Here is a 17,808-nt window from a genome sequence, read left to right as displayed (position 1 = left end):
AAAAACAAAAACAAAAAACGATTAAAATGATAGCCTGTAGCGTCTGTAACATCCATTATCGGACAGGGTATGTTGAGTCTGGTGAGATTTCAACTTCCCGATAAGAAAAAGTATATTTTTTAATATACAGAAATGGCATTGGTGTCATTATTATCGTTGTTTGTTTTAGGGGATGGACCTTTACAGACACAGCGCCTCAAATCGCCTAAAGTATCTTAGGTCCATTATCGGACACTCTGATTTCCCTCCCATCACTTATTCGTTTTTTCCAACTTCCTTTAGAACCAGGGAGCAAATGCAAGTCGCCTTGGGATACTTTATGAATTTGACTCAGTACAGAAAGCAGAGACAAACTTCAAAATATGTAAAAATATAAATGACTGGATACTGTGGGTTTATTGTTGTTGAAGCATTGTTGACCATGTTTCTTGGGTAAAATGTAAAGAAGCATGTCAGGTGCACAAGTGTCCAATACTGGATGAGGTTTATTACGCACGGTAATTCCAGTCAGACGGCGAAGAATGACCACGTTTGAAACGGAAAACCACTAAAAGTGTCAAAGTAATCTGACCAAGTCTAGTTTAAAAAGCAAAACAAACACCACAACTATTAATAAGAGAATCCATCTTACCTGCCCGAACCACGGTCGTTTGGCACACGGCGAGCGCCACGATTACCAAGGCGAAGGATGAGAAGTCCATGCGCCATGGTCTCCGTTTCTTCCGGAAGGCACAATCTCCAGTATCCATAGTGTTGCAGTAGTTTGCCAGCCTGGTTGTGCTGTAAATGCAGGATATGGTGGATGTTATCCTCTCACAGAAAGCCAGCCGACGAGAGGCACCCGACTGAACCCTCTGCGAGGCAAGAGACAAAAAGGCACGCCTCTGGAGACGTCTCTACCTCTCTCCCGGAGACTTTCCTTAATGAGTTACCTATGTCTGTCTATGTTAATGCACAAAACCTAAACACTAAAGGGGGTTTGGGGTGAATAAATATCTTTTATTTTAACGTTTAACCCCTTAGTGCTAAAGCCCCATTGAGTCAAACTGGGTACGAGTACCCAAAGTGGAGAGAGCAGCAGAGAGAGACCTGGAATCACGCTCTCTCTCACTTCTCTCTCTCTTTCCCTCTCCCCTTCTTTACTTACACACTTACTCCCACGAAGAGTGAGAGCGTGTGTGTATGTGTGTGTGTGTGTGTGGAGAGAGAGAGAGAGAAGAGAGAGAGAGAGAGAGAGAGAGAGAGAGAGAGAGTAAATGGCAAAGGGGAAGAGAGAGGGCGTGCGTAATTGCGCCCTAGGCGCACGTAGATCTACGTGTACGGAGAAGCGTCTGAGAGTGTGAATTGAACGTTTTTAATGATAGACCTATACAAATATTTCACCTCACACACACAACAATGGCGTCTTTCTTTTCAGCTGTGAGTTAGTGGTTTAATATTGCTCACTGGATTCATGGCAGCAGTGAAAACATTTTCTGTCACTGATTTTCTCTAAAAATCCCAATAACAACAAAACAGTGTATTTCTCTTTACCTTTTATTCTTCCTACTTTATTATTTTTGCATTTGTTGCATGAGAATTCTGGCTTTATAAACCATAAGAAACCTGCAGGTCAACGGGAGATAAGACAGCAGGACCACTCACCGCGCTGAGCCAGCACAGAAGACTGAGCGTCCGGACAGCCAATCAGACTTCTGTCCGCGCTCCTCACCACGCCCCTTTCACTCGACCCTTGGAGGGCTCCTCTGGTTCTGATTGGTCAGTCCCACGTGGCCTTGTTTTTTTGTTTTCATCAGCTCAGGTGCGCAGAGAGAGAGAGAGACAGATAGAGAGGAAGAGGGAGATGAAAGGCCTAAGAAAAACAGACATGAGTAAACATAATTTGTAAATCAGTGTGTAGTGTGTAATGAACTTGTGTTTGCCAAGTCAGCTTCTATCAGTCACCAACAACCACCTTTCAACCCATTAAGTCCAAAGCACCACTTGGGTTGAGATCAGACTGGCCAAGACCCTGCCCAGCTTGCAATACACCAGGAAATTATTACTTAGTTGCAAGAAATGATGATACATTTCAAGCTTATTTGATATTAGTGAACTGAAATAGAATAAAATAAATTAAAATACTGTATCTGTCTCAGAAATCTCCTATGGAAGCAGAAATCCTTTCTAGTTAAGAGATACTGCTTCTCAATTCAAAATTACCAATAACAAAATATTATAAGCAAAATAATATTTACTGTAAGGTTATTGTATTAATTTTTATTACTATATGTGCTTTTGTGATATCTGTAAGAGAATACATGAAAATCCAAAACAATATAAACACTACATTCTTTTCCAAATTTAGTGTCTATTTTCCACTGAGAAAATATCAAACATCTGGGACATAAACTTTAAACCAACTTTAGTAGTAATCTCAAAGAGACATTCCTTTCATAATTTCAAAGTTGCTTTTATATCCCTACCTGTCATAAACACCCATCAGCATCTTTTATATTTCAAAGCTACCCCCTGTCTGCCTTGTAAATGTTTCTGCACTCACACAGCCCATGGTTAGTCACTTTCTTTGAATGCAGACTCCACATCCAGAAAGCAGTAATTAACCATAATTATCCCTTGATGCTCTATACCACTCACTCTTTCTTACTACCCTTCATTTCTTCCCTATGTCTGTCTGATTTCTCTGAGGGGATAAGGAGCGGGATATGTTTGCATTCTGTGGTATTTCTATGATAACGGCCCTTACTATCATTCTTTGTAAGGGCTCAGCAGCAATACAAAAAATAAAAAATAAAAGCAAAAACAGTAAAAAGTTTAAGAAATCCCCAAAGATTTAGAAGTAATGAAAATGAATTTCCTAGTATCCCTTAGTTTTGATGAGGTAAGTAGTGTGGAGTTCAAATGACTTGACTAAGATTGGTGGAAAAACAGACTTGTACATGATCAGTTAAACTCAGTAATGTGCCTAATGGGTCTACATGCATAAGGTGGGTCATACAGTTAACTTATTTTGTAGAAATCAAATAAATAGTTTATTAGAACTCTTATAACTATTAAAGAACTAGACTAGTTCTTTTAATTTATATTTGACCTTTAAATTCTTTGTGTATGTGAAGGTATTTATGTTTTATGTTAGCCTGACACCATCCTATATACTATACTATACATCAAGGTATTATTATATATGCTTGTTGACAGGTTATAAGCACAACCTCATGGTGGAAAGCATAAACTTAAATAAAGATACTAAAAATCATTTAAAATGATCAAACTTATCATACCTATCTTGTATCTTACTTATTCTGAATACGCTGCAAGTCAGACCCACCAGGAGAAAAAGCAGAAGAAGGACCTCACTTACAGTGTAGATAAGAGGTAAACTATGGCAGCAGACTAAACACAAACTTGCTATAAGTATACATTAAAAACTAAACATTTGTGCCAGTGAAGCAATGCTGTCGTTGTTATTGAGTGTAGCAATGAGAAGGATAGTAAATGTCCTACAGGGGAGACTGGCTTTATCATTATAACCCATTATTGTAAATAAAAGTGAGAAAAATCCATCAGGTTGATAAAATTTGCATCAATGTGATAAAACAGTGGCAGGACAGGATAAATGCAGTTGCTTATATCAGTTTGATCGAGCAAATTCAGACCTGTGGACGCATCTTTATCAAGTTTCACAAGAACTTTCTTTAAAAAAAGGAAATACTTTATATTATTCACTAAACTGTTTAATCTTATTTTTGATAAATGAAGTCATCATTTAAAGTCAAACATATTCTATGGTTTCCTTAGCATTGGATATTTATCTTAAAGAGCTGCTTATTGTCTTATTAGTCAGACTGTCAGTGGTGACAATTAGTGTCTTCTGTTTTTGGCCTTAACTAGAAGGAAATCTTGTGTGAAACATTAAACGTTTGTAATTTGTTGCTGTAAATATTCTCAAATTTAAGGCTCAGCCCACTGATAGCTTAAATAATTTACACTGCTTGAACTACTGTATATACCAAAGACCTTGGTGTGGATACTCGCTAGGTTTCTGCTAGTGCCAACTACTTTTCTTTTACGCTGTGTGATGTTTTTGGACCCATGGGTTCATAAGATGCCTGGCGAAACTATCTTTTTCCCCAGAATACATGCCCACTGGACACTAAATTCCAGACAAACAGAAAAGGGACACGCTTAAAGTACGAGGGCCATGTTTTAGCTAAAATTCAGCGGTAATGGGTCTATGGGTTTGCGTTCAAAGCTGCCAAAATAAGAAAATTGTTCTGCCTTTTCATAAGAAACTACAGGGGTGAGCTTTGATGTATGTAGAATGAGAAGGAGCGGACCGCTGTGTGATCATTCTCTGAAACCATCAACTAGGCTCCTGCATCCAGCAATTATCCATCAGGAATCATAAGGAAAACCGTGCTAGGGCCATTTTTATACCTATATATTACAATATGGGAACCAAAAGGAAAGTATAGCATTTCATGTTCTCAAATGTAAAAGAAAAAACATAAAAAAAAATATTTGAGGAGGACAGAGGAGGTGAACTGAACAGCAAAAAACGCTGAAAGGTCAGAATAAAAAAAATAAGAAACCAGATACTGAATCATTTAATGCAATAAAGTACAATCAATATCAACCCCAAATTTATTACCTGAATGCCTAGTTTGGAGTTATTTTCCTCCTTTTGTACACACTGTAGCTTCACTGAGATGTAATTTTCACTGCAGGATTATTCATACTAAATCAGAAAATCCAGGAAACGCTCCCTCACTGCGGCAGCTCTGGGTTTTTATTTTGGCTTCCTGGACACAGTGGGTCGAGTGTTTTTGGGTAACAGACTGTTTGGTTCTGGCCTCCTTGTGCTCTGAAAGTAGATGCCACAAGTCGTAAAAAGAGACACCCCAAGAGACATCTGTGGTATGTGTTTGTGCTCGACTTTGCACATGTGTGTATGTACAATATTTATTCACTTAAACTTGAGGATTCATATTCAGGGATGGTAATCAACACTTTTGTTGCATCTATAGTTTGATCAGGGACAAGACAGAAAGTGGTGGTATGGCCAAAATGTCAAGGATCAATGATATTATAATCACTGCTTTAGTTCCTATAGACTGTGGTGGTATTGGTGTATCTGTGTGTGTGTGTGTGTGTGTGTGTGTGTGTGTGTGTGTGTGTGTATTTAGATTACATTCAGATCACATTAGACTTTTATCACATATCAATTAGATTCAGTTCTTTAATGACTATCTTTGTTAAATAAGATTTTCATTTAAAGGTAGGAATATAAATAAGTCCATATGTTTCAATGAAATCTTTTTCTTATTGCTTTCAAAAGTGTTTTTACCTAATATTTATTTTATCTTGTCATATTTCTTTAATTTATTGTATCCTACTTAATTGTATTTAACCTTGTTTTGTTTTTATCATATTTGGGTTTTTATTAAAGCCCCTTGTGTCTCATTGTGCTTTTGAAATATGATTTAATATTATTGTTAAATTTGGCCAGTTTCCTCTGCATAGACCAAGAGCAGGTGCAGTGAATCTTTGTGCTTCAAAGAGCTGTAGATGCTTCAAGAGAGAATGTTTTGGTGCCCAATTCTCATTAAGCCAACCGTAATATTGTCAAACCACTGAAGTGGTAGTTCCAAAGTGTGTCTACCCTTCAAGTCTCATTATTTTGGACCAGCTGTATCTGAGATATCACATTTGATTTACAAATATTGACCATAAGCACCTCACTTGGGAAACCAATGATGGAATCACTCGATAGGTTTTGGATACAAAATAATGCAATAAAAGTAAAATATGATCATACAGGTCAGATTTGAAAATAATGCCATTTTGGTATGATTCAATTACTTAATATGTAAAGAAGATATGAAATGTCTTATTCATCCATGTGCAGATATTTTACTTCTGTTTCTTTCTGCATAATCTCAGCATCATCTTTGCTCTCATCCACTCCTCATTCTTCTGACATCCAAACTAAGACTGTATGTGTGTCTTTATATGAAAGCAGGTTCACAAAAGTTGCTTTAGCAGGTGCCTACTTGCCTACTTACTCAATCTGATCCTGAGGCCTGCTTCTATCTGCTTTGATGTGACCCTGCAGGTGACGAGACTTGATGAAGATTCAGTCTAAAAGTGGATGTTTGATGTTTAGAGAACAAGCTGATGGAAACATAAAACACAGACAGCAGGAACTAAGTAATAAAAAGCCATTCAGTAATCATCTTACAGCATCTTATCATATGTCTTTACAGTAACTGATATAGCTGTGCATGTGCTGACCCAACTGTTTAATAAAACACTACAGCTCTATATATTAGAAAGGTTGTTGCATTTTTAAGTACTAGTACTGTCAAAACCTGGAACTATGGATGTAAAAACAGTGACAGATTATCACAGAACAGACCTGCGTAGTGTTAAACTGCCAAGTAGTGTAGTGTGACCCCAGGGCGACAGTGAGACCTGTATCCACAGATAGTGCCTGGTGGGCATCAAATGCTACCTAGTCTTGTAACATGTCTTTAATGGCTCAAGTTTGGTTTAGATCCTGTATTTCTGTAATTCTACTAGTAAAATTAAAGTCATTTTATAATAAATTAAAAATGTACACTGCCACAGAGTCCCCCAATTTTTTGGTTTAATGTGGTCAAGGCATCTCATTATTATTTTGCTGTTACAGCATTTAAAAATGTAGCTTTAAAATCTTGTCTAGTGCAGTTTTAGTATCCAATGTGAGTGCCCACACCCTTAACCAAATGCAGCATAAAGCAACCCTGCCTTAGCAACAGTATAATCTGCTGAGCATCCACATTATGGAGGTACCACAAATTCCAAAAGACAGGAATTGCATGTATGCCCCCACCAGAAACATGACTTCATCATCCTGAAACAGACTTATGGCACATTGCGGTGACCACAAGAGGTGAGGCTACTAGAATATTATGATGGGGTAAAAAAAAACTGACATCAAAAGGCAGGTGCTTCCGCTTGTCTAGTCCAGAAGAAAATCTGTGAAACAGGTCAATGTGAACCCCTTAATTACACAATTAAGTTCCAATGTTAGACATATTTGAATTAATAAAGCCTTATAATTTGCTGGGCAGTAATTTAAGGGTTATAAGAACCCAGAGACCACAAGATTTCCTTAAAGGGAAGCTCCATCAGACGAGGCCACCCACGTAACTGACTTCGAACACTCCAGTCAGACGGCACTGGAATCTTAACTGGGTGTAATGTCAAAGGGTGACTAGTACCCAGCTGAAAGAGCTGCCTGGTGTGGCATTATCTGGGTCAGTGCAAGCAAGGAAGACAAGAATGGATGAGACTGATACAAAGGCGCCTGCTGGAGGATAGCAAAAGATGGCATTAACTCTTGGAGACGGACTCAGCAAGTGCCTGTGGGCAGCTCTCTCTCTGTGCGCTATTTCCAAAAGGAGAACCTTGTAATTACAATAAAGCGGCCATATTATATTGCTGACTTCCTTGAAAAGTCTGTATTTTACTGGGCAGGGCCGCAAACGCACACACACCCTGCTAGCCACAATACACAGAAATAGATCAGAGCAGGGGCTCGCCTGGGAGGAAACGGAGAAAGGGAGTGGACTGATACTCTCGGCACTAACTGTGGGGTCAAAGAGTGTGCGTATCTGTGTGTGATAACTACACACTCCTCTTTGCCCGGTGAAGCTGCTGGAGGTGTGCGGAGCCAGGTAAAAAAGGGAATTCATACAGAGAATGGGTCAGTGATCTTGAATCTGGCCGCTGAACACACCCAGCTAACCACATACCTCGAAATAGGCAGCAGAGGAGGAGGAGGAGGAGGAGGAGGAGGGAGGACAAGGGGTGACGAAGGGGCAGAGCGAGGGAGGGGGGAGGTACAGCAAGGGTACACCTAAGTGGGTGTGTTTTTCTGTGTGGGGTATGTGTTCAGGAGCTCTGAAGTTTGCGTGCCAACTGATGTATAACAGTCTGTGGTTGAGAGACAGAGTTTATATATGAGCACACAGTATATGTTGTGAGTCTTTTGATATTTGATCAACTGAATTTAGTTAAAAATACAATGTGTGTGTTCCCTTCCCTCTCATTCTCAGCATTTCTTTTGCGTACTCGTTTAATTGTGGCTTTCAACACTTAGCAATTCTTTTTTGGGAGTTTGAAGGCAGCTGCCTTACCCTTTGACGTTAAATATAGCGATAGGTGAACTCAATTGTTGCTCAATTTAGCACAATTACTCACTGTTAGAAGGTAATTTGCCCAGATGGTGTATAATGGCTGTACTAATAAAAGGCAATTAGAAGGACTGGTGATATAGCATGAACCAGAAAAGAAAATACGCTATACTGAGCCAATAAAATAATTAGTTATAGGTGAGGAGCAGATTTTAAGTACAGTATATCAATTTGTCCAATATATAAATACTAAAAGCATCATTGTGCTACACAGAGGCAGTAGCAGTAAAAAAAAAGAAGCACATCTAACCTGCATATCTTACCTGGAATTGTAAGAAGTATACCGACAAGTACTGGCAATTAATTTTTTTCTCATAAATGCTACTGAATATTGCTTAAGCCTGAAATAACCACATCTAGACCTGCATCTAAATACCAAAATCCCCAAAATGAAACTTAGCCAAAGATGTTGGGGAGAGATAGGATTCGAATGGAGGTTTGAGGAAACCTGCCTGGGAGGGGACGTTAGGGCCATGGAAAGGTACAGGCAGGAAAAATCACAGGAATGAATAGAGAGAGAGTGGAGAGGAGGGGGAAGGATGGGTGGGCAGAGAGCTGGTGGTGGGGGGCACACAGGCATGCAGAGGGTGAGAGGGAATGAATGAGGGCCATTGATAAAGAAGGAGAGAAAGGACAGAGGTGAGGGGAGGGAGAAAGCGAGAGAGAGAGAGCAAAAGGGAGGGAGGAGGGATCAAACAGTATTTACTCATGGAGATTCCAGAAAGAAACTGAGATGGGGAGGAAAAAGATGGATGGATGGATGGACAGAAGAATCACTAACTGACCTACTGACTAAAACACAGGGTGGGACCATGGTGTCTTTGACACAGCAACATATTTGTATCCTCAAAGTCGCAGGTTTTTCCACAAATGAAGTCACCTCAACAGCTGTCACTGCAGAACACAGTAGGCTACAGTGAAGTTCAGAGCTGAGTTTCCCTCTGAAAGGTTACCTCAGTTTAAGGTGGCACTGAAGTTCCCATGAAATGTAAACACCTTTTCTGTGTTGTTAGAATTTTCCCCTGGTTATATTGTAAAACTATGTATGCAATTGTGTCTTTTTATCTTCCTTTTACAGATAATCCTTCAGGTCAGAGATGTGGACGTAGGTTGTAGTCAGTCTGCAACATCACCAGCATCAACAGACTATGAATGCCTCATAAATATTACCTGATGTGTGATATTATCATCTTTGTCCCCTTACACCTGCACGATTACATGGGGAAAACAGGGCTGATGAGAAATCCTCAACAACTCAGTCTAGTTTCCATGTCCTATTGTTATCCAAATTTCTTTTAACTCTCTTAAAGATAGCTCCTAACACTTTTAAGTCCTGCCTTATTGACATATTTAAACACCAAACTAAGGAAAGAAATTGCAATCACACCATTTCATGGGACCATGAAATAAGAGTAATACTAACTGTACTTTGGCACACCTAACAGGTGAAACTGCCCTCTTCACACCCCATCAGTGCACACTTTGGAAAGGCAGTTAAGACATTCTCACATTACAAGATGTGTGGGTTCACATCTCTGCGCACAGATCACCAGTACCAGGTGTGTTTTCTGCCCAAAGAGCCACTTTTAACTATCCGGATGCAAGATAATGTAACACATATCTGGCTAACTAGAGACCCAACAGAAAGGAGGCAGGACTGTATACCACCATGCTAAAACCTGGAACAATAAAACTACTCTGTATAGTACTTTGTTGGGTTAATTACCATGTATTTCCACTTTGAGTCACTGGGGTTGTGTCAGCATTCACTGGGCTGAAAGGAAGGGAAATTCTTGGACCGACACCACTCCATCACAGGGTCTCCCCTAACAGACAGACAGTTTGACTCTTCAGTCCACCTGACCTGCTCATCTTTGAACTGGGGACACAGAAGGGACATGAAAACTCACAAAGGAAAGAGCACTAAGCATACAGCTCGGATACTTCCAATGTTCCAACTTAATTTCTACAGACCATCGTATGTGAACTCTTCCCTCCATTACATGCTGTGGTTGTCTATAAAAATACCCTGTATTGTTTGGGTTAAGAAAGACTCCACCAAGACAGGAGAGCATTTTTAGAAAGAGACGACAGACTTAAAAAACAAGCCTGACTTGTGAGGTTTCTTCTTGTAAGGGATGAAAGAGGAGAAGCAGCAAGTATGTGAAGCATTAAAAGTATTCAGTTGGTTGAACAGTGAAGGGACAGAGGGCAGCGAAGCCCGGCTGTGACCCAGACTAGTCAGCTGGACGCTGTGAGGTCGAGGCGAAGGTCAGGTGGGTCATTTTGCCGGTAGAGTGACACCTTGCTGTACCTGGGCCAGCTGAGCATTACAAAGAACTGTGGAGGAGTCAGAGCAGCAGCCAGGAGCTTGGAGGCTGTTTTCACACCAGCTGCTTAACTGGACTCTTCCAGGCTGAGATGACCTGACGTATTAGTATTGCATTGATCAAGAGGAATTGGTTAAATAACAACAGTACTGAGAAGGAAAAACATTTAATTACAAAGAGATAGCCACACTTAGGAACAACCTGACAACTTGAATGAAACACTGCATGAATAATAGTTAAAAGTTAACAATACCTACAGCATAATGCAAGATGAGGAGGAGGTTGGGGTGCTGGCAGCTGCAGCAGTCAATAGCATGTGGCACGAGGGTAACAGCAATGTAAAAGTAAGAACTGTCAGATTATAATATTTGCCCTGTATACCTCTTTAATTAAATGTTAGTAGCAGATTACCTGATGCAAGTATGTTTTAGTGCTCAACCTGAAGTAACAAAATTCTCCATTTAAAATGATTTTAACACCAGTACACACAGGGAATATGTTTTTCTGACTAACAATCTATATAATAAAATATAATCTGTTTTATATCACTTAAGAAGTAACATAGTTTGGGTATAATTTGAACTGAACTCAAGTACAGTAACAGTGTTACTTCTGTGTCTGTCAGATGGGTAAAAAAATACAGGTTGGAAACTAACAATATATGTTGGCGTGTTTTAATACATGGACATTTTTTATGCAGCGACAACAGAACAAATAACAGTTTGCATATTGAAGCCTCTATGTCAAACCACAGCTATGTAAAACACTCGTGTCTGATTGGGTTTCAGGGTAAAACCTTATCTTTTAACACCTCAGACAGAGGTCTGCCCGAGAGCTTACTTCCCACCAGGTATATTACACTTCAGGCAATAATAGCAACAATAATGATTCTACACGCTACATTAACATTTAACCCTCATTCGTGAAACAACCTCCCTTATATAATTTGGTAAGTGGCCATTAGAGGCCATAAGAGGCATTAAAATACAGTCAGAGGACTCCAACTGAAGAAAATAATTTGGGATCTGAAGGGTTTTCCACCTCCTCCTCATCCTTATTATTATATGTGGGCACCTCAGCAGACATTATCAAATCCAAAGGTCTATTTCTGTGCTGTTCCTGACTGATTTTGTGCCAGTGTGTTAGCTACGACATTAGTGCAGCAATCAGTCAGAATTGTTGCTATGACACCTGAGTATAACAGGTAAAATATCTACAAAGTTGGTGTAAGTGGCTGCAAGAATTTGCACATTAACACTGATTATTTTGTTGAAAGAAAGCCAACAACACTTTGTTCAGATTAAATTACTTGATGCTAAAACTCACCTGTATGTCTAACAATGGATCAACTTCTACAAACTGTATTTGTTTAGATAGTGTATCTTCTTTTCCTTCTGTTTCTATACATTAAACTCAGATTTTAGCCTAACCAGTTTTCTGTCACCCCTACATGTTGGCAGGTGATGTGACAAATAGCTTTTTTTACATGCAGCGATGAGCTTGAGAAAAATTAATTAGCATATAATCCATTTTGTATTTAATGTTAAGTATATGATGGTTTTATTGTTAATATACTGTGTTGAAAGTTTTCTTGTTCTGTTCAACTTACAGCTCATCAAGGCAAGTTCTTCACAACGTGTGTTGTAATGGCCATGCCTAAAAACTTCTTCTACAGATCACTTAAGGCTCAGTTCCACTCTCACAGACCCCGCTGACAGAGGGACTCCTCAGCCGGCCGAGGTCAATAAGGAATGCACCAGGGGAGAGGGAGGGAATGTACCACTGGGGTGTTGAGGAAGGGGGTGGGGTGGCAGCGGAGGAAACACAGAGGGGGGAAACAGAAGGGTCTTTTGTGAGACAGGAAGCTGCTGAGACCAGGGCCCTCTCTCTGGGTACAGTAGTGGAGCAGAGAGAACCCTGGGATATGGGAAAGATGTGACTGAGGGGATGAAGATGAAGTTAACTGAGGAGGGAGTGAAGGACATGAGGAAGACACCTTGGAGGTGGTAGAAAGAAGGCTGAGTGATGGAACAAGATGCCAGATGGAAGATATGAACAAATACGGTGTAGGAGTGGAAATAGTTGTATTGAGTGCCAAGGAGTTAACATGATATTTACTTTTCCCAGGGGATTTGAACCATACCAACCATAAGCACTGTTAATGGTGTTAGCAAAGTTATAGGCTGAACTTTGTTGAGCTTGTTGGATAAACTAAATTTGAAACAATTCAGTTTTACATGCACCAGTTGTAGGACAAAAACTCACAGAACAGAAGTTAATTGAAGACTGTATTGACAAATGTTATCAATGTATTACAAGTGAGCGGACTATGAGATGTAAACCTTAAAGCAGGCAGGTCCACTGAAGTCAGAAATCTGTCTAATTTCAGCAAGGGTGGCCTACAGGTTATAAAAGTGAAATGTGACTGGAAAATTGCCAGTTTATTCTCCGGACTCGCAGGGACAGGATCACCACCTGCCATTACAAACACAACTGAGGTGCCCTTAAGCAAGGTCCTTAACCGCGAGCTGCTCCAGCTGGAGTTGCTCAGTGACCAACAATCTGACTGTGGTTGTACTGGGCAGCTTCCATGTGTGAATGTGTCAAACTGTGTGTGTGAACAGGGCGTTGCAGAAACTTCCCGGGACAAATTAAATTAGAGCAAAATATGCAGACAAAATACAACAGCAGAAGCCATACTGAAAACATCCGAGAGGAATGTAGGAGGCAAGACGAAGGTGATTTAAAGAGATGAAGGCGGAAGGAATGAGGGTGGAGGATGAGGACAGAATCAGGACCCAGTATGGTTTTGAAACTTGGCTGTCCCAGGAACGGAAGCACAAAAGATCAAAAAAAGAAAAACCAATGTTTGATTTCCAAAACAAAGAGTCTGAACATGCAGGCCTACAGTATTTGTACACAAACTCAGCAGCCAGTTAATGAGGTCAGGGAAAACCAGCAATGAAAACAATCCGAGCTGTTATGGCCATGAGCTCATTCCAGTGTGTCTGTCCTCTGACGAGCTATCAAAGAGCTTTTCATCTCAGCCTTCAGTTCAGTCCCATCCGGGTCATTACTGTATGAACAAAACATACACATGCCAAGGCGGCAAGATAAATAATTCCTATGCTGCAGAATGAAAATACCACCCTCCCTCTTCCTTTGTCTTCTTCTGCCCCCTCTTCCTCTCCATCTACCGGTTTCCCCTCACAGACACATTTCGGCCCTCTCACATTCACGCCTGGCACATAGACAAGAGCTTGTTAATCCTCCCACACACAGACTGCCCAGTTTCTCTCTTGTCAGGACACTGAAATTAAGAGGTGGTGGTTAAAATATTTCACCCCTTCTATGTACACAGCTTGCTCAAAAGATGTCATTAATGGAGTTCCTGCATGCTTTACATAATTAAATTCAATACTTGTTGCTGCATTTAATTAAATGTGTTTTTTCTAAGCCACATCATTTTATAATTGCAGCTCAAGTCACAATCAGTATCTTGGTTGAATGACTGCAAAAATGTGCAGTATATAAATCACACTGAAAATTAAAATCACCATATGGACTTTTCTAACCTGTTTACTACTACAGTTTAACTCTTCAACACCTGTGTAACAACAATTTGCTTTTCCTCATTGTGTCAGAGTAATATTACGATGATTTTTCACATCTCTGGTGTTTGGATGCATTAAAGTGTACATACAAAGTTCCAAGGCATGCTATTATCACCATGCAAAGAGGCAGCAAAGTACAATCAACTACTTGACCTGAAACAGTCATGGCAAATATATGATGTGCACTACGTTTAAATCTGGCTCATGATTCAGGATTTAACTTTTAATGTGAAATGCAAAATTCACACCACAAAATGCAAGTACATTTAAGCTGTTTTCCAGTTTTGGGACACAATCCTGATTCCATCTCCAGCTGTGAGTGGCACAATGATGATGTCTTTCTTAATCATTTCTTTCAGCACATCTCCCAGTCTGACATATTTTTATCTTACATGTTCCCTTGACTAGAAAGCAAGACCAACCACCCTCAAATGTAGAATTATATACTTTATGTGCGATCCATTCTCAGTTTCTCCCAGATTTAGCTCTGCTCAGGAGCCGCTCTCAGTCATCTAAGTGTACCATGGCTTAGATTTGATCCAAAACCGAGCATATCATTACAGCTGAAAGAACATGGGGACCATGGCTGACCAGTAATTTGGCTTTGCTAAATGTTGTCACTAGTCATTCCAAAGTTTCTTTCCATCCCAACAGTCTGGACCTTGTAGGGACAACAAGCTGTACAATGTAGCGGGTAGTTTGCCTCTTTATAAGATAAAAAATATAAATTAACCATTTAGTCATGGCTGTATATAAAGTTGATAAAGATTGATAAAGAAGTCCACACTAATGTTTTCCCCATTTATTGTCACCCAACAGGCATGGTATTTTAATCCGACATGCAAGTAAACGTGGAAATGTTGTCTTTAATTTATTGTAATAAACACTTTTGCCTGCAAACAGTGCATGGTTTTAATCTGCAAGCTAAATATTGTTTCAACTTAAATTGTCTGACTAGTCTGAATTTTGTGTACTTGCCATCTTTCATTAAGTTTTTTACTTTTTTGGTACAAATTCCAGCCAAATACAAAACTTCCCAAGAGTCATTGTTATGTGAAGGACTCATAATAATAATGTTTTTAATAAATATGTTTTTGGTGGTTGAGAAATGCAGTGTAGCTTAAAAGGCCAAACAGTGGAAAAAGGGAAATGGGGTGCAAAAACTTGCAACTTTAAGGTTGTGTGCTTGGGACTGAGTTTAAAGGACCAGTGTGTAGCATTAAGTGGCATCTACAGGTGTAGATGCAGATTACTACCCCCTTGCCTCATCCTGCCTTTCAAAGTGTGTCAGAGAAACTACAGTGACTGAGAAACTCTAGCTCTATCTAGAGTCAGCGTTACACACCAATGAAAACATACCTATGTAATATTATACTATATTCCATTTCTGCCAATAGATCCTCCTAGATTTCACACACTGGTGTTTGAATGTTAGGATCAATCACAGTACTCTTTTGCATGGTCAAGGGAAATTATGCAACCCTGAAGTTCAGAGGAGGGATTATAATATTTATTTAACTGTACTTAAGAGAACAGAAAATACCAGTGGGCAGCAAACACACCTGACATCTTTACCTGCTGTTTGGTATTTGAGCTGTCTAGAAAGTACACAAGCTCAATAAAGCTCTGTCTTCCTTGTATATGTGTGTGTGTGTGTGTGTGTGTGTGTGTGTGCGTGAACACCATGTGTGGGGTATTTCTACCACACAGGATCTACCAAAGCGCTGTTGGCAAGTGACTTCAAACAGGGCTTGTTTGTTCGGTGCACACCAATAACATTCACCTGGTGTAGATTAACATTTATGAAGCAGAAATTAAGAGGAATTTGACCCCCGGTACAAAGGTGTCTTTCTGCAGCGCTCAGGGTGGAGGGAGTGGGATGAGATACATGAGAGAGGAAGGGAGGGGGGGAGACTAAGTGTTAGAGCCAGAAGGAGACTGGGGAGAGAAGAAGGCAGGAAAGACACTGATAAAGAGATTGACAGACAGGATGGAGGGAGTCCGAATTAGAGAGAGGAGGATATAAAGCAAAGGAGATGAGGGAAATACAAGTTGAGACAAGACTGTGATGAGGAGGGAAAAGTGAGGCTGGAAAAGAAAGATGGGGGAAAGGAGAAGGGACAGCAAACTGGCAAGATGCTAAATGGCCTGAGAAAGGTTAGGAAGCATGAACAAAAAGACCACAAGGTGTCTAAAATAGAAAAGAAATAAACAATTAACTGGTTACATTTTAAAAATCCAACTTTAAGCAGAAAAATAGTATCTTTCAACTTCTGTTAATCTTATTTTGAAATCCAGCACTAATCAGAGTGGGCAACTTACTGTCTACCACTCCAAGTTCTGAGGTTAGAGGGTCTTCTCTAAATATAATGCTGCTGACATGGCTGCAGTGGGCTTCATGGTCCTGAACAGAAAACTCATTGTACCTGCTCCCTCTGCTGGCAGCTGCTGGTACTACAGGAGTCGCTTCCACAGTGGCACACTTGGCTCAGATATCTGCAACATGGAAAATGATGCTCAACCTCCATCTCATTTGACTTAGTCTACTTACTCAAGTCAGGGTAACCAAACCCTTGATTTATAGCCTATTTACTACTACTCTGCACTAGTGTAATGGAGAGTTTAGCCAATTATGTCTCATAAATGACAAGTTAGAATTTGCCTTGCAAAAGAGGCCAAAATATTCTTAGGTATCTGTAACCAGGCAAACCACACATCAACCAAAGAGGAAAAACAAAATAATACTGTAACCACAGCTGTGTCTGCTTGATTTGTCTTCCACCTCTAGTTTGTACCAAAACTGTATCCAGAAAAATCACAATGAGATTGTTTTAATGGGTGAAATGTTGACATATGAAAGTGAACCTGCTCCTTTCTGTACACAAGCTTACTGAAAACAGGCTAGCAATCACTTTGGTGGCCTAAACCCAAAGTTGAGCAAATACTTGTATAATCAAAGCTGCTCAGACCCCTGGGTGTGATAAAAATAAGGCTACAGAACTTAGATAACAGCAATTTAAGGTTTTTCATGAAGTTAAGTTCCATACATGATTTCAGGCTTTAATGGTGAGCTAAGCTGTGCAAGGGCTTTACATTCAAGCTCCTGTGGGCCTGTACAGACAGAACCAAGGGAGGAGACAGACTTAAGGAGGTGGGAGGAGAGACAGCAACAGAGAGAGAGAGAAAGAGAGAGAGAGACCCACATGGCCACACAGATACAAACTCATACTGACATTCCTATTTTTCTTAATATTTAAATATGTGGCAGGGGGCACAGAGCCACCAGTGCAGGGTGAAATATACATATAAAACTTCTGATCTCAGTTCTGCTACTTCCTTATTGGCCAAGGTGTGTAAAGTAGGCGGGGACGTAATACAAGACAATTTCACCACCCAACAGCCCTAACTGAGGAAGGAGGGAGTAGGTGGAGCGAAAGGAGACCATGGTTGTTGAAATTGGACAGGACAAGAGGTCAGTGCTCCCTCTAGAGGTTGAAAGAGGGGAGTGTGGTGCCAACGGTCACCCAGGGCCCTGGGGTCCTGCTGGACTGAGGAGTGTACCATCATTACTCCAGGACAGCGGGAGCCGTGTTGAGACGTTCCATTTTGTGGACAGTGAGTGGG

General features: G+C 40.2%; 1 protein-coding gene across 6 annotated transcripts in view; it reads right to left on the bottom strand.

Annotated features, from left to right (window-relative positions):
- col11a2 (collagen, type XI, alpha 2) overlaps nucleotides 1–1,155 on the bottom strand; it is a 48,148-nt gene extending 46,993 nt beyond the window's left edge. For 2 of the 6 annotated variants that reach the window (XM_051377170.1, XM_051377171.1), the window contains exon 1: nucleotides 632–1,154. In XM_051377170.1, coding sequence (XP_051233130.1) covers nucleotides 632–749 — 118 coding nt within the window. In that variant the 5' untranslated portion in view covers nucleotides 750–1,154. Of the gene's footprint in view, nucleotides 1–631 lie in introns of all 6 variants that reach the window. The other 4 variants (XM_051377172.1, XM_051377173.1, XM_051377169.1 and 1 more) reach the window with 3 other exon arrangements.
- Between the last annotated feature and the right edge of the window lie 16,653 nt (nucleotides 1,156–17,808).

This window comes from Dicentrarchus labrax, unplaced genomic scaffold, assembly GCF_905237075.1.
Source record: "Dicentrarchus labrax unplaced genomic scaffold, dlabrax2021, whole genome shotgun sequence".
In the NCBI taxonomy this organism is placed as follows: domain Eukaryota; kingdom Metazoa; phylum Chordata; class Actinopteri; family Moronidae; genus Dicentrarchus; species Dicentrarchus labrax.
Note: the sequence above shows the minus strand (reverse complement) of the source record. Positions and strands in the feature narration are given on the sequence as shown.